Raw genomic sequence first — 21,542 nt, forward strand, 5'->3', positions numbered from 1 at the left:
CACTGTGTTCTGGCGCAAGGGTACACCCCGGCGCAGCGACGTGCTGCCCGAGTCCTACGCACCTTCCCCCGGCACCGCTGGCTTGCTCTTTGACCCTGCCGCCGTGTCTGACTCCGGACGCTACACCTGCGTTGCCCGCAACGACCGAGGAACGACTGAAGAGATCGTGGACTTGACGGGTCTGTTTCTCTTTTTGTTCTTCTCTTGTTGCTTTTCTGTGTCTTGTGATGTTGAAATGTTTCAGTGTATTTTTTAAGTACACAGTTGTATTTAATTCACCTGCAACTGGTAAGCGTATATTAGGGTTCTTCATATCCAGGCTTATCAGGTTGAGGTTTTTTTTCACTTGGGTGATCATCTTCATGTGTTTATATATGTTAGAGATTTCTGAAAGGAAGGAGGGAAGACTATTAACAGTGTTTAATGATGATTTTGTTTAATTTACAGGATTTAGTGTGTGTGTGTTAGTGTGTGTGTGTGATTAAAAGTGCTCAATGATCATTTTGTTAAATTTACAGGATTGAGTGTGAGTGTATTAGCATGTGTGTGTGTGTCAGTGTGTGTGTCAGTGTGTGTGTGTGTGTTAGTGTGTGTATGTGATCAGCAGTGCTCAGTGATCATTTTGTTTAATTCATAGGATTGTGTGTGAGTGTGTGTGTGTGTTAATTTGTGTGTGATAGTGTGTCCGTCAGCATGCATGCTCGCCTCTCTGTCAGACCAAACACCAGTCTGAGCTGTTCCCAGAATGAAGCTGTACATGAAGGAATGGTGGTCAGGGATGTCCAGTGAGGTGGGTGTGCTGCTTGTGTTACAGTGGTGCCCACAGACGTGTCCCCCCAGGTGGACATCGAGGGACCTGAACGCATGAGCCTGGTGGAGGGAGAGTCTGTGGAGCTGTCCTGCACAGCCAGGGGTGAGTCACTGTCTTCCTCTTTGCTTTAAACAGTGTTTACAGCATAGTGCAATGCAGTACGATACAACACAATACAATACAGTTCAGTTCCGTTCCGTTCCGTTACTCAAGGAGGCGTCATTGCATTCACACAAATCCATGTATGCTTCACCACATGTGCTAAGCAATTGACTGACAGCGTAACCCAACATTCTTAGTCAGGCCTTGAGAATTCATTACAATACAATACAATACAATACAATACAATGCAATGCAATGCAATATAATACAATGCAATAGAATGCATGAACAGGCACCAGGTATGGTCAGTACAGATGATCCACTGTTGCCCCTTCCCGTTGTGCAGTTAAAAGATACCACACACATGACACTTGCAAACAACAAGCAGGAAAAAAGGCCATGCTTGAGGATGAATACAGAATAAGGATGATTATGATAACTGTCAGAAATGTCTACTTGAAGCCTGCCTGCTGTTCTCATGGTCTTTTTATTAGTTTCACTGAAAAGCCACTCTTGTGTGTCTTGCCTTTTGGGCTGCACTCTAATATCTGGATGGAGTCACTGACGTCTCCGTTGTTTTGGATGGACTTCCATGATAGATTGATGATCAACTGGTTGATTGATTAATTATTGATTGATGATTGACTGATGGCTGATTATGTAAAGATTGATTGATGATATATTTAATGATGAGCTAGCAGAATGCTCAAGATGCTCAGCTGCCAATATAGAGAGTCCGTGAGGGTGTGGGTTTCAATCCTTTCTCCCAAGTTTCACTGGAAAATCAAGTCATTCAGATGAGATAATAAACCAAGGTCCCGTGTGCAGAACACACCTGACGCACTGAAAAAGAACCCGTGGCAATGAGAGTGTTGTCCTCTGGCAAAATTTTATAGAAGAAATCCACTCTGATAGGTACAGAAATATACAAGCATGCGCTCAAGGCCTGATCGAGTGTGTCAGGTTATGCTGCTGGTCGTGCGTCTGCCCAGCAGATGTGGTGTTGCGTATATGGATTTGTCTGAACGCAATGACGCCTCCTTGAGATACTGAAACTGAAACTGATTGATGAGTGATTGGCTGGAATGGAATGTACAGGTCTCCGGGATGCACGTGTGCGTTGGCGTCGACCAAACGGACAGCCGCTGCCCCCAGGACACAGTGTGACTGGAGGAAGGCTGTACATTCCACGCATCACAGCCGACTACCAGGGAACTTACGAGTGTATCGTTGCCACAGACAGGGGAGACTACTCTGCTAAAGTCATCCTCATTGTCTCCGGTGAGTGATTTCTTCTTTAGTCTGAGTTTGTGTCTGCTTCTTCTTCTTCCTTAACTCTGTGAAGGGTCATTGGGGTGTACACAGAAGAACTGTTCACACAACTGAAATTCTGTGTTGTGTCTGCTGCACAACTGAGAATCTGAGTTGTGTTTGCAGCCCAAATTTCACACAGGGCATCTGGTGACAAGAGAGTAACACAGCAAAGTACAATCCAATAAAATGCAATGCAAAACAACAAGAACAACAGCAGCAATGATAATAATGATAATAGTAATAATAATGATGATAATAATGAAAATTAAAATAACAATAACAACAACAACAACAATAATGATGTTCGCTCTGCATCGATTTCCCTCGGCAGTGACTCCTCGCCTGAGGGTGTCACCCTCCCAGATGCAGGCCCGTGCCGGAGACAGCGTTACTCTGAACTGCCAGCCGACGGGCAGGGGGCCCTTCCAGATCGAGTGGCAGAAGGTGGGAGGCAGACTGTCTCCTAGTGTCCGTGAGTACGATGGAGTGCTGGAGATACCCAGGGTAACTGCAGCCGATGCTGGGCAGTATCGCTGTATCGCCACCAGTGACGTGGGCACATCGGAAGGCTTTGCCACGCTCAGGGTGGCAGGTGAGTTGACTGTGTTGCTTACCTGTGTTCTGCTCTTGTGAGAGGTGTGTCTTGCAACTCTGGTCATGAAGATCATGGCAGTTGAGTGACTGTTGCTACCTGTGTTCTGCTCTTGAGAGATGTGTCTGCAACATTAATCATGAAGATCATGGCAGTTGAGTGACTGTTGCTACCTGTGTTCTGCTCTTGAGAGATGTGTCTGCAACACTGATCATGAAAATCATGGTAGGTGAGTGAGTGTTGCTACCTGTGTTCTGCTCTTGAGAGATGTGTCTGCAACACTGATCATGAAAATCATGGTAGGTGAGTGAGTGTTGCTACCTGTGTTCTGCTCTTGAGAGATGTGTCTGCAATGTTAATCATGAAAACTCATGGCAGGTGATTAACTGTTGCCACCTGTGTTCTGAGTCAGTCAGTACCAGTGGTGTCCATGACAACCACTGATTATTGTTTCAATGGTGTCGGTGACAACCAAGAACTGTTGTTTCAGTGGTACTGGTGGTGTCCATGACAACCAATAACTGTTGTTTCAGTGGTACCAGTGGTGTCCATGACAACCAATAACTGTTGTTTCAGTGGTACTAGTGGTGTCCATGACAACCAATAACTGTTGTTTCAGTGGTACCTGTGGTGTCCATGACAACCAGTGACTGTTGTTTCAGTGGTGTCCATGACAACCAATAACTGTTGTTTCAGTGGTACCTGTGGTGTCGGTGGCACCCCGTGAGGAGAGTCGCCAGGAGGGAAGCACCGTGACCTTCCAGTGTAGCGTGTCAGGTGACCCCCCTCCGACCATTCGCTGGGACAAGGAGATCGGACAGCTGCCCCCGCAGCATCAAGTCAGAAACGGACAGCTGACGTAAGTCCTCTCTGCCGGACCTTCTGTCTGTGTGGTGGTGTGTTGTGGGGCATTGACTGTAGTGTGTGTTGTGGGGCATTGACTGTAGTGTGTGTTGTGGGGCATTGACTGTAGTGTGTGTTGTGGGGCATTGACTGTAGTGTGTGTTGTGGGGCATTGACTGTAGTGTGTGTTGTGGGGCATTGACTGTAGTGTGTGTTGTGGGGGCATTGACTGTAGTGTGTGTTGTGGGGCATTGACTGTAGTGTGTGTTGTGGGGCATTGACTGTAGTGTGTGTTGTGGGGCATTGACTGTAGTGTGTGTTGTGGGGCATTGACTGTAGTGTGTGTTGTGGGGCATTGACTGTAGTGTGTGTTGTGGGGCATTGACTGTAGTGTGTGTTGTGGGGCATTGACTGTAGTGTGTGTTGTGGGGCATTGACTGTGGGGCATTGACTGTAGTGTGTGTTGTGGGGCATTGACTGTAGTGTGTGTTGTGGGGCATTGACTGTAGTGTGTGTTGTGGGGCATTGACTGTAGTGTGTGTTGTGGGGCATTGACTGTAGTGTGTGTTGTGGGGCATTGACTGTAGTGTGTGTTGTGGGGCATTGACTGTAGTGTGTGTTGTGGGGCATTGACTGTAGTGTGTGTTGTGGGGGATGTTGTTGTCTGTTTATTATTCAGACTTTCTCTTTTCATCAGTTCCCTGTGGTAACCTTATCAATCCTCCAAAAAAAGAGGTATTTGTATATGTATTATCTCTCAAATCTTCAGAAGATACTACCTTAATTGCTGAATAGTTGATATATTAGTCTTTCGGATGAGACGATAAACCAAGGTCCTGTGTGTAGCATGCACTTAGTGCATGTAAAAGAACCCACGGCAACAAAAGGGTTGTTCCTGGCAAAATTCTGTAGAAAAAATTCCACTTCAATAAGAAAAACAAATAAAACTGCATGCAGGAAAATATACAAAAAAATGGGTGGCGCTGTAGTGTAGTGACGTGCTCTCCCTGGGGAGAGCAGCCCGAATTTCACACAGAGAAATCTGCTGTAATAAAAAGAAATACAAAATGCAGAAAAATACAAATATATGTTTTGTTTTGGGTTTGTTTTTTTTTCAGATCATGTGTTGACCAATTCTTGAACCAGAAGAAGGCTGTGTTGAATTGTACTGTGCCTTCTAAATGGGTATATGTGGTCACCTTTTTTCTTCGTGATGATTTTTTGTTGAGGCTTGCTTACCACAGTGAGTCTGTTCTGTGTCAGTCTTGTGTGTGTGTGTGTGTGTGTGTGTTGCCAGGTTGTACAGTGTTCAGAAGGAAGATGAAGGCCTGTGTGTGTGTGTTGCCAGGTTGTACAATGTTCAGAAGGAAGATGAAGGCCTGTGTGTGTGTGTGTGTTGCCAGGTTGTACAATGTTCAGAAGGAAGATGAAGGCCTGTGTGTGTGTGTTGCCAGGTTGTACAGTGTTCAGAAGGAAGATGAAGGCCTGTGTGTGTGTGTTGCCAGGCTGTACAGTGTTCAGAAGGAAGATGAAGGCCTGTGTGTGTGTGTTGCCAGGTTGTACAGTGTTCAGAAGGAAGATGAAGGCCTGTGTGTGTGTGTTGCCAGGTTGTACAATGTTCAGAAGGAAGATGAAGGCCTGTGTGTGTGTGTTGCCAGGTTGTACAGTGTTCAGAAGGAAGATGAAGGCCTGTGTGTGTGTGTGTGTGTTGCCAGGTTGTACAATGTTCAGAAGGAAGATGAAGGCCTGTGTGTGTGTTGCCAGGTTGTACAATGTTCAGAAGGAGGATGAAGGCCTGTGTGTGTGTTGCCAGGTTGTACAATGTTCAGAAGGAGGATGAAGGCCGATACATCTGCACGGCAACCAGCGACATTGGATCAGTCAGGGATTATGCCATCCTCAGAGTATCCAGTATGTCACTGTTTGTTTTGTTGATTTCTAGAGTATTTGGTGTGTTGGGCAGTGTTGATGATTCAACGTTGCCTGTATGTTGAGCTATGAAGGCATAACATGCATAATGTTACAGTATGAACAGAAAATATTTGAAATGAAAACATTACCTATGCATACTTTTACAGCATGACTGTGTGCAGATATTAGAAGAAATTTGATAATTCTACATAGAATCACAATGTCATGTTCAGATTTGTTATACATTATTTTTTCACATGTTCTGAATGTTTTGTTTTTTGTGATATTAACAGTATTTTGTATATATTTTATCAAGCTTTTCTTGTTCTTTTTCAGACGTGAAACCTTAAACTCTCAGTAGTCTGTTACTTTCAAAACACTGTCTGTAGTGGCTTATATTAGATATAGACATCAGCTGGGCCAAAAGCAAAGTGAGTGATGTATGATCAATGATTTTCTCCACTGCAGTGGGAATTCATTTACAGCTTTATCTTTTTGTGAAGGATTGTGACTCTCAGACCAGGAGGTAAGACTGCACTGGCTATCAGTGCCTCAGCCTTAGGGGAATAGTTGGCCTTTGGGGGCCATCCCAACACCGACTGTCCTAAAGCCCTCTTGGCCAAGACAGAGGGGACATAACTTTGGCAAGACACTTCTCTGTAATCAGATTCTAGCTCGAATAGTCAGGACAGCAGTTGCCTCCTCTGATGGTCATAGTTGGACACGAAACTTCGGCAAGACACTCTCACGATAATCAAATATTAGTCCAGATAGGTCAGAATGCAGACGCCTCCTCTGCTGTTCAGATGGTCACAGTCTGACATGACTGACTGTCGTTCATCTAAACTGGGAGATGTGTGTTTTGTGAACTGAATATGAGATGTGTGTTTTGTGAACTGAATATGAGATGCGTGTTTCATTTTATGAACAAAATGTATGGTTGTTGGTGAACTGAGGATGGTTGCCTTGTGTTGCAGATATTGGAAACATTGGCAGCAAGATTGGACAGGGCATACAGACAGTGGAAGTTGGTGACAGGGTGGAGTTCGAATGCATTGTCACAGGTAACAGTGTCTTCTGCACAACTTCAACTCATTTTCAGTCTTTTTTTGGTGATCGTTATGTTTATATTGACAGTGTTTTGTTGTGTGTCTTGTGACTGCTGTCAGTATCTTTGTCATATACTTATTCATCATCACTCTAAACTGGGGATTTTCCAGAAAGAATTTATTTCTTAAGCCATTTCATACTTTGATGTAGGTTTAGAAAACAGATGTCATTTTGGAAAATCATAGTCATGGGACAGCTTTGGAAATTGGTGTCATTTTATTTCCGGGAAGGATTATATTACTTTGTGTATAAATTGAGTGAAGACATATGTCAAAATAGGAAGTGAAGGAAAACTTTCAAAGGATATCCTTGTGTTCAGGGTTGATAGTGTGGTGATTGCATCAACTCTGATTCTTCTTCTGCATGTGTGGATTACACTCATAAGTGCAAGTAAGCTTTTACATGTTTTTACTCAACCTTGTAGGCATTTATACACCATTTTCATGGATGTGCATGCTGGATGTGCTCTTCTTGTTTCCATAACCCACCAGATACTGACATGGATTATCGTATTTTTAACATGAGCTGTAATTTATCTTCTGCATGCATATACACATGAAGGCGGTCCAGGCACTAGTGGGTCTGCACATGTTGACCTGGGAGATTGGAAAAGATGGGCATCCTGATGAGGATTTAAACCCAGGACTCCCAGATTGAAAGTCCAACTCTTCAGCCACACAACTGTTTGCTCTTTGAGTGCTGCTGACAAGTATGCTCATCAGTGAAGGGCTGTCACCTCACTGAGATAAAAGAGAGCTCATATGTCTTGATGTCAGTCACTGACTGAGCTTATAGGTCAGGATGTCAGTCACTGACTGAGCTTATAGGTCAGGATGTCAGGCACTGACTGAGCTTATAGGTCAGGATGTCAGTCACTGTTGTTTATTTGGACTTCTTCTTTTGGGAATGCAAATCTTTTGTTCAGCAAAATCAGCAACACTGCTAAAGAACATGCTGCTCTCCTTGCCAAGGCTCAGCAGTGAAGAGGTTGGTGTTCTGTGTGGCAGGTACCCCCAAGCCCACAGTGCAGTGGAGCAAGCTGGGCGGCTCCCTCCCAGCCTCGGCCCAAGTTGGCGAGGGACTCTTGGTCATCCCTGAAGCCAAACCGGAGCACGCCGGAACCTACCGCTGTACCGCCACCAATGTGGCTGGCTCCGTGCAGTCACAGGTCCAACTCTACGTGCAGTGTGAGTCTGATATTTTAGGTTCTTGTGAATGTTTCCATTCCTTGAGCTATGTACATAAACAGGGCGTTAGGTTCTTGTGAATGTTCCCATTCCTTGAGCTATGTACATAAACAGGGCGTTAGGTCCCTATGAATGTTCCCATTCTTTGAGCTGTGTACATAAACAGGGCATTAGGTCCCTATGAATGTTCCCATTCTTTGAGCTATGTACATAAACAGGGCATTAGGTTCTTGTGAATGTTCCCATTCTTTGAGCTGTATAAATCAAACATTAGGTCCCTATGAATGTTCCCATTCTTCAAGCAGGGTAAATCAGGCTATTAATAAAGTATGTTTGCAGCAACAGTGTTGTGTAGTGTGCGTGGCTATAAGCAGCACAGTTGTTAGCAGCCACAGCCACGCATGGTGAGTAGGGATTAGTATGGTGTGGTGTGTGGGGCAAAAAGCAACAAAGCTCTGTTAGCTGCCACAGCCATGCATGGTGAGCAGGGATTAGTATGGTGTGGTGTGTGGGGCAAAAAGCAACAAAGCTCTGTTAGCAGCCACAGCCACGCATGGTGAGCAGGGATTAGTATGGTGTGGTGTGTGGGGCAAAAAGCAACAAAGCTCTGTTAGCAGCCACAGTGAAGAGTGGTGAGTGGGGATTAGTATGGTGTGGTGTGTGGGGCAAAAAGCAACAAAGCTCTGTTAGCAGCCACAGCCACGCATGGTGAGTAGGGATTAGTATGGTGTGGTGTGTGGGGCAAAAAGCAACAAAGCTCTGTTAGCAGCCACAGCCACGCATGGTGAGTAGGGATTAGTATGGTGTGGTGTGTGGGGCAAAAAGCAACAAAGCTCTGTTAGCAGCCACAGTGAAGAGTGGTGAGTGGGGGTATAAACAACACAGCTCTGTTTGCAGGCACAGTTATTAGTGGTGAGTGTGACTAAAATAACACCCATTTGTGGTGGGTGGGGCTTTGAGCAACAAAGCGATGTTAGCAGCCCCTTTCTTGTGTTGTGGGTGGGGCTAAGCCCTGAGTAGTGGGCAGGGTTTTTAGCAACAAAGGTAAGCATCCATACCCCTGTTTTGTGGTTGAGGCTAAGCCTTGTGTGGTGGGCAGGGTTTTTAGCAACAAAGGTAAGCATCCATACCCCTGTTTTGTGGTTGAGGCTAAGCCTTGTGTGGTGGGCAGGGTTTTTAGCAACAAAGGTAAGCATCCGTACCCCTGTTTTGTGGTTGAGGCTAAGCCTTGTGTGGTGGACAGGGCTATAAGCAACATATACCTCTGTTCACAGCCACAGTTATGAGTGGTTGGTAGCATTGTGAAGAACATCTTAGCAGGCCCACCCCTGTGTCATGGGTGAGGCTGAGCCCTGTCTAGTGGGCGGGTCTTAATATCAAAGCTATGTTTGCAGCCACAGTGGTGGGTGGAGCTACAAGCAGCACAACCCTCCCCCGCCCCCCACCCCCACCATCTTATGGGTGGGGCTAAGCCCCCCTGTGTGGTGGGTGGGGCTATAAACAACAAAGCTCTGTTAGCTGCTACTGTTAAGAGTGGTGGGAAGGGCTACAAGCAACACAGCTCTGTTTGCAGGACCAGCTATGAGTGGGGAATGGGACTAAAAAGAACATCTTAGCAGCCACACCCATTTGTTGTGGGTGGGGCTAAGCCCAGTGTGGTGGGGTGGGAGGAAGGGTGCTATAAGCAGCTAAGCTCTGTTAGCTGCCACAGTTCAGGGTGGTGGACGGGGCTATAAGCGACAAAGCTCTATTAGCTGCCACAGTTAAAGAGTGGTGGGCGGGGGTATATGTGGCAAACCTCTATTAGCTGCTGCGGTTAAGAGTGGTGGGCGGGGCTGTAAGCAACAAAGCTCTGTTAGCTGCCACAGTTAAAGAGTGGTGGACGGGGCTGTAAGCAACAAAGCTCTGTTAGCTGCCACAGTTAAAGAGTGGTGGACGGGGCTGTAAGCAACAAAGCTCTGTTAGCTGCCACAGTTAAAGAGTGGTGGGCGGGGCTGTAAGCGATGTATGTACCTCTTGTTTGCAGCCAAGCCCATCATCTCCCAGCAAAGGGACTTTGAGACAGCATCACTGGGCAGCCCCCACACTCTGACCTGCGACACCTATGGCAGTCCTCAGCCCGCCGTCACCTGGGTCAAGAAAGAGGGAGACCTGCCAATGTTAGTACCACCACCACACCTCCATGCTCACTTTGTCTGTCGCTCTGTCTCCCAGTCTATGTCTCTGTCTGTCTGTCTGTCTCTCTGTCTCTGTCTCTCTCTCTCTCTCTCTCTCTCTCTCTCTTTCACCCTGCCCCTCTCTCTGTGCCTGTCTCTGTCTCTATTTCCATTGTGTCACCTGCATTTGAGATTGTCTTGCACACTCCTCATTACATTCTACCTCCTGTCTTTGCCAGTCACATTGATGGTTTGCCATGTTGTCGGTACCATGAGATCAGTTGATAGTTTGCCATGTTGTCGGTACACATGAAGATCAGTTGATAGTTTCTCCTATTATCTGTAAATGCAGACACATCAGCTGATAATTTGTCTTATCACCTGTAGGCATAGACACATCAATTGAGAGTTTCTCATACTGTCTGCACACAGACGCATCAGTTGATAGTTTCTTATATTGTCTGTTCACAGACGCACCAGTTGGTATCTTATATTGTCTGTTCACAGACGCACCAGTTAGTATCTTATATTGTCTGTTCACAGACGCACCAGTTGGTATCTTATATTGTCTGTTCACAGATACACCAGTTGGTATCTTATATTGTCTGTTCACAGATACATCAGTTGGTATTTTATATTGTCTGTTCACAGACGCACCAGTTGGTATCTTATATTGTCTGTTCACAGATCCACCAGTTGGTATCTTATATTGTCTGTTCACAGACGCACCAGTTGGTATCTTATATTGTCTGTTCACAGACGCACCAGTTGGTATCTTATATTGTCTGTTCACAGACGCACCAGTTGGTATCTTATATTGTCTGTTCACAGACGCACCAGTTGGTATCTTATATTGTCTGTTCACAGATACACCAGTTGGTATCTTATATTGTCTGTTCACAGATACACCAGTTGGTATCTTACATTGTCTGTTCACAGACGCACCAGTTGGTACCTTATATTGTCTGTTCACAGACGCACCAGTTGGTATCTTATATTGTCTGTTCACAGACGCACCAGTTGGTATCTTATATTGTCTGTTCACAGATACACCAGTTGGTATCTTATATTGTCTGTTCACAGATGCACCAGTTGGTATCTTATATTGTCTGTTCACAGACGCACCAGTTGGTATCTTATATTGTCTGTTCACAGATACACCAGTTGGTATCTTATATTGTCTGTTCACAGACGCACCAGTTGGTATCTTATATTGTCTGTTCACAGACGCACCAGTTGGTATCTTATATTGTCTGTTCACAGACGCACCAGTTGGTATCTTATATTGTCTGTTCACAGACGCACCAGTTGGTATCTTATATTGTCTGTTCACAGACACACCAGTTGGTATCTTATATTGTCTGTTCACAGATCCACCAGTTGGTATCTTATATTGTCTGTTCACAGACGCACCAGTTGGTATCTTATATTGTCTGTTCACAGACGCACCAGTTGGTATCTTATATTGTCTGTTCACAGACGCACCAGTTGGTATCTTATATTGTCTGTTCACAGATACACCAGTTGGTATCTTATATTGTCTGTTCACAGACGCACCAGTTGGTATCTTATATTGTCTGTTCACAGACGCACCAGTTGGTATCTTATATTGTCTGTTCACAGACGCACCAGTTGGTATCTTATATTGTCTGTTCACAGACGCACCAATTGGTATCTTATATTGTCTGTTCACAGATACATCAGTTGGTATCTTATATTGTCTGTTCACAGATACACCAGTTGGTATCTTATATTGTCTGTTCACAGATACACCAGTTGGTATCTTATATTGTCTGTTCACAGACGCACCAGTTGGTATCTTATATTGTCTGTTCACAGACGCACCAGTTGGTATCTTGTATTATCTGTTCACAGACGCACCAGTTGGTATCTTATATTGTCTGTTCACAGACGCACCAGTTGGTATCTTATATTGTCTGTTCACAGACGCACCAGTTGGTATCTTATATTGTCTGTTCACAGATACACTAGTTGGTATCTTATATGGTCTGTTCACAGACGCACCAGTTGGTATCTTATATGGTCTGTTCACAGATACATCAGTTGGTATCTTATATTGTCTGTTCACAGACGCACCAGTTGGTATCTTATATTGTCTGTTCACAGACGCACCAGTTGGTATCTTATATTGTCTGTTCACAGACGCACCAGTTGGTATCTTATATTGTCTGTTCACAGACGCACCAGTTGGTATCTTATATTGTCTGTTCACAGATACATCAGTTGGTATTTTATATTGTCTGTTCACAGACGCACCAGTTGGTATCTTATATTGTCTGTTCACAGATACACCAGTTGGTATCTTATATTGTCTGTTCACAGACGCACCAGTTGGTATCTTATATTGTCTGTTCACAGATACATCAGTTGATGGTTTCTCATATCATCTGTACACACAGATACATCAGTTGATAGTCTCTTGTATTGTCTGTAAAACCAAGACATATCTATGGGTAGTTTGTCATGTTGTCTGTACACATGAAAGTATCAACTGAGTGTTTCTCATATTGTCTGTAGACATACAGACACATTGATTGATAGTTTCTCATGTTGTCTGTAGACACAGACATCAGTTGATAGTTTGTCCGGTTGTCTGTACATACTAATGTATCAATGGGTTGTTTCTCATATTATTTGTAGACATAGACTCATCTGTTGATAGTTTGTTTGTTTTTTAAGTTTTTCACAATTAATAGAATTGAAGCTGTTGCACTGATAGTTGTTTTTTTTAAAAGTTTTTCACAGTTAAAAAGAGTTGAAACTATGGTATTTGTACTGTTGTTCACAGTGAGCACAGAATTGAGCAGAACGGAGGACTGTACATCCCACGAGTGAGGGAGGAGGATGCTGGCACCTATGAATGTCATGCCAGCAACGACCAGGGAGTCTCTGTGCTGCCTGTTGTACTGGTGGTGGGAGGTCAGTGTTCACACTTTTCTGTCCGTCCATCTGCATCCTAAAACCCTCCTCTTTCAGTATACGGCTGCTGCCTGTCAGCAATCAAAACTGCTTCCTCTCACACACAGCTCTGGTCTGTTACCATTACTGTACACAAACACATCCATTCAGATTAAGAAGATGGGAAGTTTGGGAGTGGGAGGTGGGGGATTTGGAGGGATTTTTTTTTTTAGGATGGGGAGGGGGGGGGGGGGGCGGATACCTTTGTAATGTCTACCAGTTCAAGAAGATTAGTTTGAAAGTTTGGGTGGACTGTTTTTTGTCAGGGGATACTTATGTTTGTAATATCTGTCCAGTTTAAAGAAAAGTTAATTTGGTGGTGGTGAGAGTGTGTGGGGGGGGGGAGGGGGAAGGGCGTTGGGCTGGACCTTTTTTTTGTTTGGGGATACTTTTGTTGTAATATATGTCTAGTTTAAGAAAATAAGATTGGTTGAGAGGGAGGAGGGGGGGGGTGGTCACTATTTTTTTCTTTAATTTCTTTTGGGGGGGTGGGGGGTTTGTGGGGGGGAAGGATTACATTTGTATGCAATACCTTTCCAGTTTAGTGTGGATGGTTGTAATGATGACATGAAAAACAAATGTAGTAGACGTGGCGTAAATCTGACACAGCTGAATGACGATCGGTGTGACTGTGGTCTGTTCCAGCGTTCGTTCCGTACTTCCCCCAGAACCCCAACTCCTACATGAGCTTCCCCCCGCTGAGGGACGTCTACATTGATCTGGACATCCTCCTGTCCTTCCGCCCTGAGGCCACAGACGGCGTTATCCTCTACAACGGACAGTACAGAAACGACCCCCAGGATAGTGCCGATGATCGCGGGGACTTTGTGTGCTTCGGGATGAACGGGGCATACCCCGAGTTCCGTTTCAACGTGGGGTCTGGACCCACCATCATCCGTGGCCAGAACCAGCTGCAGCTGAACCAGTGGCACACGGTTCACCTGAAGAGGCAGAGCAGGAATGGTGAGTAGTAGGGTGGGGGTATATGAGGGCTGTGGGTTTTTTTGCAGGTATTTTTTTCTGTGCTGTGTTGCTGACAGGTGTTGGGTGTAGGTGTGGGTGGGGGAATTGTGGTGGGGATGAGGAGGTGTGTGTGTGTTGTGTTTGTGTGTGTGTGTGTGTGATGCTCTCTCTCTCTCTCTCTGTCTCTCTCTTTCTCTCTGTCTCTCTCTCTCTCACATCTACACTTGCAGGCACCCACACATACACATACACACAATACAATACAAAAAAAACTATGATAGGATAGGATACAATACATCATTATTTATCCTGTTGGACACACACACATGCACGCGCGCGCACACACACACACACACACACACACACACACACACACACATCCTCAGCAAACTGCATCACAGTATTGCACTAATAGCAAAGAAGGTTTCTAATTCAGTACAAAATTTGACTATAAGGTAAATTGTCAGATATTTTCAAATTTCAGATGTTTTCAGTCACAATTCACACTTTTAAACATTACCAGCATGTATCTCAAGTATGTTATTTTTTCAGTGAACAATGGTATGGCATACAACAAAGGAATATCAATATGTCTCAGGTACTTTTTCAGTATACAGTGGTGTCACATACAATAAAAGCATTACCTGTTTTTCTCATATATTTTTTCAATCTACTATGGTGGCACACACAATAAAGCATTACCTGGGTGTTTCAGGTATTTTTTTTAGTTGTACAATGATGCCATATGCAACAAAGCATTATGCACAATGATGCCACATACAACAAAGCATTACCTGTTTGTCTGAGGTGTTTTTTTCAATGTACAGTGATGGCACAAACATCAAAGCCTTACTGTATGATTCTGGTATTATTTTCTATGTAAAATGATGCCACATTCATCAAAACATGACCTGTATGTTTCAGGTATTTTAAATGTACAATGGTGGCACATACAACAGTGCATTACCTGTATGTTTTGTGTACTGTTTTCAGTGAACAATGATTTGCATACAACAAAGCATTACCTGTATGTCTCAGGTATTATTATCATTGCACAATGGTGGCACATACATCAAAGCATTACCCATATATTTCAGGTATAGATTTCAGTGAACAGTGGTGATGCATACAGAAAAGTATTATGCACGTTGATGCCACATACAACAAAGCATTACCTGTGTGTTTCAGGTATAGGTTTCAGTGAACAGTATCAGTATTAGTATCAGTAGCTCAAGGAGGCGTCACTGTGTTCAGACAAATCCATATATGCTACACCACATCTGCCAAGCAGATGCCTGACCAGCAGCATAACCCAACGCGCTTCATCAGGCCTTGAGAAACAGTGAACAGTGGTAATGCATACAACAAAGCATTATGCACGTTGATGCCACATACAACAGAGCGTTACCTGTATGTTTCAGGTATTATTTTCAGTGAACAGTGGTGATGCATACAGCAAAGCATTATGCACGATGATGCCACATACAACAAAGTGTTACCTGTGCGTTTCAGGTATTATTCTCAATGTACAATGGTGATGCATACAGTAAAGCATTACCTGTCTGTTCCAGGTACCCTGTTGGTGAACGATGAACCTCCCTACCATGGACAGGCATCTGGTCGCTTTGTGGGCATGGACATTGTACAGCCCATGTACCTGGGTGGTGTACCCAACTACAATGATATCCCCAGGGCTGCCGGATTCAACCAGGGATTTGTGGGTATGTGGAACTGTCACTTTAATTTTGAAATGTTGTCATCAATGATTATTGTGGGGATCAATATATATTACCTCTAAGTCAGCTTGACTTACGGATAGTGTGATATGTGATAATGATGAGCAGGTAGCTTTGTCATGAACAGGTAGTGTTGTGATAAACAGGTAGTGTTGTGATTCTGATAAACAGGTAGTGTTGTGATAAACAGGTAGTGTTGTGATTCTGATAAACAGGTAGTGTTGTGATAAACAGGTAGTGGTATCAGTATGAAGAATAGGTAGTGTTGTGATTGTGATAAACAGGTAGCATTGTGATTGTGATGAACAGGTTGTGTTGTGATAAACAGGTAGTGTTATCATTATGAAGAACAGGTAGTGTTATCATTAAGAACAGGTAGTGTTGTGATAAACAGGTAGTGTTGTGATAAACCGGTAGTCTTATCATTATGAACAGGTAGCATTGTGATTGTGATGAACAGGTAGTGTTGTGATAAACAGGCAGTATTATCATTATGAACAGGTAGTGTTGTGATAAATATGTAGTGTTATCATTATGTACAGGTAGTGTTGTGATAAACAGGTAGTGTGATAGAGATGAACAGGTAGTGTTGTGATTGTGACGAACAGGTAGTGTTGTGATAAATAGGTAGTTATCATTATGAACAGGTTGTGTTGTGATAAACAGGTAGTGTGATAGAGATGAACAGGTAGTGTTGTGATAAATAGGTAGTGTTATCATTATGAACAGGTAGTGTTGTGATAAACAGGTAAGTGTTGTGATTGTGACGAACAGGTAGTGTTGTGATAAATAGGTAGTTATCATTATGAACAGGTAGTGTTGTGATTGTGATGAACAGGTAGTGTTGTGATTGTGATGAACAGGTTGTGTTGTGTTAGTGATAAACAAGTAGCTTTGTGATGAACAGGTAGTGTTACGATGAACAGGTAGTGTTGTGATCATGATAAACAGGTTGCATTGTGATTGTGATAAACAGGTAGCGATGTCATCATGATCATGGAACGGGTAGCATAGTGATTGTGATAAACAGGTAGTGTTGTGATTGTGATCATGATAAACAGGCAGCATAGTGATTGTGATAAACAAGTAGTGTTGTGATTGTGACCATGATAAACAGGCAGCATTGTGATTGTGATGAACAGGTAGTGTTGTGATTGTGATCATGATAAACAGGCAGCATTGTGATTGTGATGAACAGGTAGTGTTGTGATTGTGACCATGATAAACAGGCAGCATTGTGATTGTGATGAACAGGTAGTGTTGTGATTGTGACCATGATAAACAGGCAGCATTGTGATTGTGATGAACAGGTAGTGTTGTGATTGTGATCATGATAAACAGGCAGCATTGTGATTGTGATGAACAGGTAGTGTTGTGATTGTGACCATGATAAACAGGCAGCATTGTGATTGTGATGAACAGGTAGTGTTGTGATTGTGATCATGATAAACAGGCAGCATTGTGATTGTGATGAACAGGTAGTGTTGTGATTGTGATCATGATAAACAGGCAGCATTGTGATTGTGATGAACAGGTAGTGTTGTGATTGTGACCATGATAAACAGGCAGCATTGTGATTGTGATGAACAGGTAGTGTTGTGATTGTGACCATGATAAACAGGCAGCATTGTGATTGTGATGAACAGGTAGTGTTGTGATTGTGATCATGATAAACAGGCAGCATAGTGATTGTGATAAACAAGTAGTGTTGTGATTGTGACCATGATAAACAGGCAGCATTGTGATTGTGATGAACAGGTAGTGTTGTGATTGTGATCATGATAAACAGGCAGCATTGTGATTGTGATGAACAGGTAGTGTTGTGATTGTGACCATGATAAACAGGCAGCATTGTGATTGTGATGAACAGGTAGTGTTGTGATTGTGACCATGATAAACAGGCAGCATTGTGATTGTGATGAACAGGTAGTGTTGTGATTGTGATCATGATAAACAGGCAGCATTGTGATTGTGATGAACAGGTAGTGTTGTGATTGTGACCATGATAAACAGGCAGCATTGTGATTGTGATGAACAGGTAGTGTTGTGATTGTGATCATGATAAACAGGCAGCATTGTGATTGTGATGAACAGGTAGTGTTGTGATTGTGATCATGATAAACAGGCAGCATTGTGATTGTGATGAACAGATAGTGTTGTGATTGTGATCATGATAAACAGGCAGCATTGTGATTGTGATGAACAGGTAGTGTTGTGATTGTGACCATGATAAACAGGCAGCATTGTGATTGTGATGAACAGGTAGTGTTGTGATTGTGACCATGATAAACAGGCAGCATTGTGATTGTGATGAACAGGTAGTGTTGTGATTGTGATCATGATAAACAGGCAGCATTGTGATTGTGATGAACAGGTAGTGTTGTGATTGTGATCATGATAAACAGGCAGCATTGTGATTGTGATGAACAGGTAGTGTTGTGATTGTGATCATGATAAACAGGCAGCATTGTGATTGTGATGAACAGGTAGTGTTGTGATTGTGACCATGATAAACAGGCAGCATTGTGATTGTGATGAACAGGTAGTGTTGTGATTGTGACCATGATAAACAGGCAGCATTGTGATTGTGATGAACAGGTAGCATCGGCCAGGTTCAGCTGAAGGGAGTACCTCTCAACCTGGGATCGGCAGCCAGGGAGCTTCACGGAGTGGAGCTGTACGACGCGTGTCGGGAAGCCCCCTGCTACAATGGCGGTCACTGTCAGATCGCAAACAACAACTATGGCTTCAGGTGTGTGTGCCCACGGGGATTCGCCGGCCAGCGCTGTGAAACTGCAGGCTACAGGTGCTACCCAGGTATGTTCCACCTGTCATATCGTGTGTCTTCACCCATTCCAAAGCAGATTGCATGAACTTAGGATGCCCTCTGCATCACCATAATCCAACGCTTCCGTTTCTTTTCCTTCTGTCCACCACTCCAGGTCTGATGAAATGGGGTGTGTGTGGGGGGGGGGGGGGGGGGGGGGGGGGGAATGAAAGTCCTAGGCTGTGTGGGACTCAAACCCGTGGACACTGGCATCTACTTGGGTGCATTACCATTAGGCCACACCAGTCCACTTGTGTGGTGTTGGGTAGTTGACACCAAGGAACAACAGTGGCCAGCTGGTGTCAGATGCTGTTGACCATCGCTGTGCCTTGTCACAGTGTAGGGTAGGCCTCCATTTGTCTACTTGACAACAACAATGCATTCATCTTGTCATTGTGGCATGCTAAAAGTCTAGATTTTAAAATTATGTTTGCATTTTTTAAAACTACTTCAGTTATTTTGATGTAAGATATTTCATTAAAACTACTGCAGTTATTTCAATGTATACTTGTTCAAACTTGTCTCCAGTATTCATTGACTTTGTTTTAATGTTGTTTTCAGATGCGTGTGGTGCAGGTCGTTGCTATGACTTCCCTGATGGGTCAGGCTTCCAGTGCATCTGCCCCACAGGGTACAGTGGGGAGGGATGCCGAGTGGGTGAGTGACAAGAGTGTTTTGTTGTTGGTTATACAGTACTTTCCTGCACTGCAGTTTCTGTGGACCAGCCCCACAAGTGCTGAGTGCACTTTGTTGAAGCCAGACTTCATTCACAAAATGAACACAACTTCATCAAAAGCATGCTCAGTCCCCCTGAAAACACCTATGAGCATTATTTCAGACAATGAAGAGGCTAAAGCCAACAAGCTGAAAGCACCAAGTGAGAATACAAGTGACTAAGAAAGTGAAACTGAACATACCCACTGTAGTTTGGAAATATGTCCACTGGGTGTTCTGAATAAATCCGAGTTTGAGGTACATGTAACGTGTGAATAGAAAGAGGCAAATCATGTCTTACTTTGGAGCAGAGCAGCCACCAACAATCTATCAGTCCGTGAAAGGGAAGCAATTCTTCAGCAGCTCCAGCACAATAAGGATAACCCTCTTGCAGTTGACCCAGTCCATCTCATCCATGCTAACCAACATCCAGTGTGTGAGTTTGGTCGGCAACAAAACACTATGAGATCAAGTTTTCACTGGTTCAGCAGGTAGACTGCTGGATGGGTTCCTGTTGAAAGGTACTTGCAGAACATTCATCACATAAAAAAGAAATTTGCCAGTGCTGTTCATACCACAAGGATCAATGAAAGCATAGAGAATTGGGAATTAAGAATCAGCAACCCAACTCAGTGTCTCAGTCCATGTAGTTGCAACAAATTTGGTACAATATAGGCACTATATAAGTACTCGTATTATCAGCAACAACAACAGAATTTTGTCCCAGGTCCACAATGCCTGGGATCTGTCATGTCAAAACCGGCTAGGCACTGGACTTTGATCCAGTGTTCACCAGCATTGAGGATTCAAGACCCATTCCTGCATGATGTGTCCTTGGGAAAGGCACCTCACTCTAATTTTCCTCACTCCACCATGCGTGAATGGGTATATGACATCACTTGCGGAAGGTTAATGTGACAGGAGATGACCGGGCCTAACCTTTCTATGCCGAACCCAGACACAGCAGATATGAGTTCACTGCCCCGATGGCCATAAAGAGCTATGGGACATTCGAGCTTTGTAACCGAAATGCCTTAGCACATCATCTGTCAATATGTTTACAAGTATTTGGTTTTGTAAACAAGGCAGTTTGGCGTTGTGTGCTGTGTCAGGGCTCACAGTGGTGGATCCAGCCTTCAACAAGACCTCCTTCATTTCCTACCCGACCATTGAGAATGGACTGCTGTCCGTCAGCCTGAAGCTGGTGTTCAAACCTGGCAGCCGGGACAATGGCATCATTCTGTACAACGCACAGAAGGAGGACGGTCGTGGTGACTTTGTGGCAGTCATCATGAAGGATGGATTCGTGGAGTTCCGATTCGACACCGGGAAAGGTGAGTGTCTGCTGTGTTTAGGGGCTCTTCAGGTTGCCTGTGTTGGTGGTGGTGGTTCTGTGTGAGGGTGATTGTGGTTGCGTGTTTGTGTGTGTGTGTGTGTGTCTTCATGCAACGATAGAGGGGAAAGGGGGGAAAGAAGGGGGACACATCTGTATATAACATGCATATATCTGCAATATCTTCCAGTGTGTGTCAAGTGTGGTTGGTGTGTATGGCTTTGTGTGGGTGTGCGGTATGGGGCATATTTGTGTTTGCGGCGTCATCCAATGTGTGCTTGTGTAATTAATTTGTGAGTGTGTTCTTTCAGGTCATTTGAGGAAGGTGCAATCAGAACTTACTGTAACATTATCAAGGCAGTTTTGTTTGTGCAGTAAATGTCACTTGACCCTTCTGATGCCCTTGGCAGGTCCTGCTATTTTACGCAGCCGACAGCAGATTCCGATCAATGAATGGGCCATGGTGATGGCTGACCGTAAAGGCCGAGATGGAATGCTCATCGTTAACAGAGAGGACCCTGTCAATGGTAAGTGAGTTGTTTGTCTGCAGGCAGATGGTAGAAATATGATGAAGATAGTTTTATGCTTTGATTTTTGCCCCTTTTTTTTCATTTTTTATTTTGTATGGAACTTGCTCTTTTGATCTGCATTTCTGAGCATATTTTATATTTTTAGCTTTAAGAAATCTTTTTTTCTGGATATTAAGGTTTGAATAGACAGCTAATAGTAAATGAGATTTTTTAAAGTAATTATTTTGTTGATAGTAGTAGTAATAGTAGTATACATGTTAAGTTATGAGTTGCAACAGGCCATTTGATGAGGCTAATCTTATGATGGACTGAAAAATAAGTGAAATGAAATATGAAAATATTCTTGCCATATGTATTTTCCTTACTTTTTCATGCACTGTTTTATATTCTACACTGAATGCCTTGTATTTTATCAGAAATGTTAAGAAAAGCTG

The 21,542-nt window shown here is 43.8% G+C and overlaps 1 protein-coding gene across 14 annotated transcripts in view; it reads left to right on the forward strand.

Moving 5' to 3' along the window:
- Positions 1-21,542, forward strand: part of LOC143287757 (basement membrane-specific heparan sulfate proteoglycan core protein-like) — a 310,798-nt gene that overhangs the window by 261,725 nt on the left and 27,531 nt on the right. For all 14 annotated transcript variants that reach the window (XM_076596017.1, XM_076596019.1, XM_076596022.1 and 11 more), the window contains 16 exons: positions 1-179; positions 815-913; positions 2,012-2,194; positions 2,559-2,819; positions 3,516-3,678; positions 5,476-5,573; positions 6,551-6,637; positions 7,691-7,870; positions 9,897-10,029; positions 12,836-12,966; positions 13,651-13,968; positions 15,540-15,689; positions 18,303-18,521; positions 19,093-19,188; positions 20,358-20,579; positions 20,989-21,105. The exon at positions 1-179 is cut by the window's left edge and continues 97 nt beyond it. In XM_076596017.1, coding sequence (XP_076452132.1) covers positions 1-179; positions 815-913; positions 2,012-2,194; positions 2,559-2,819; positions 3,516-3,678; positions 5,476-5,573; positions 6,551-6,637; positions 7,691-7,870; positions 9,897-10,029; positions 12,836-12,966; positions 13,651-13,968; positions 15,540-15,689; positions 18,303-18,521; positions 19,093-19,188; positions 20,358-20,579; positions 20,989-21,105 — 2,636 coding nt within the window. The remainder of the gene's footprint in view (positions 180-814; positions 914-2,011; positions 2,195-2,558; positions 2,820-3,515; positions 3,679-5,475; positions 5,574-6,550; positions 6,638-7,690; positions 7,871-9,896; positions 10,030-12,835; positions 12,967-13,650; positions 13,969-15,539; positions 15,690-18,302; positions 18,522-19,092; positions 19,189-20,357; positions 20,580-20,988; positions 21,106-21,542) is intronic.

The sequence above is a fragment of the Babylonia areolata genome, chromosome 11 (genome assembly GCF_041734735.1).
Source record: "Babylonia areolata isolate BAREFJ2019XMU chromosome 11, ASM4173473v1, whole genome shotgun sequence".
Lineage (NCBI taxonomy): Eukaryota > Metazoa > Mollusca > Gastropoda > Neogastropoda > Buccinidae > Babylonia > Babylonia areolata.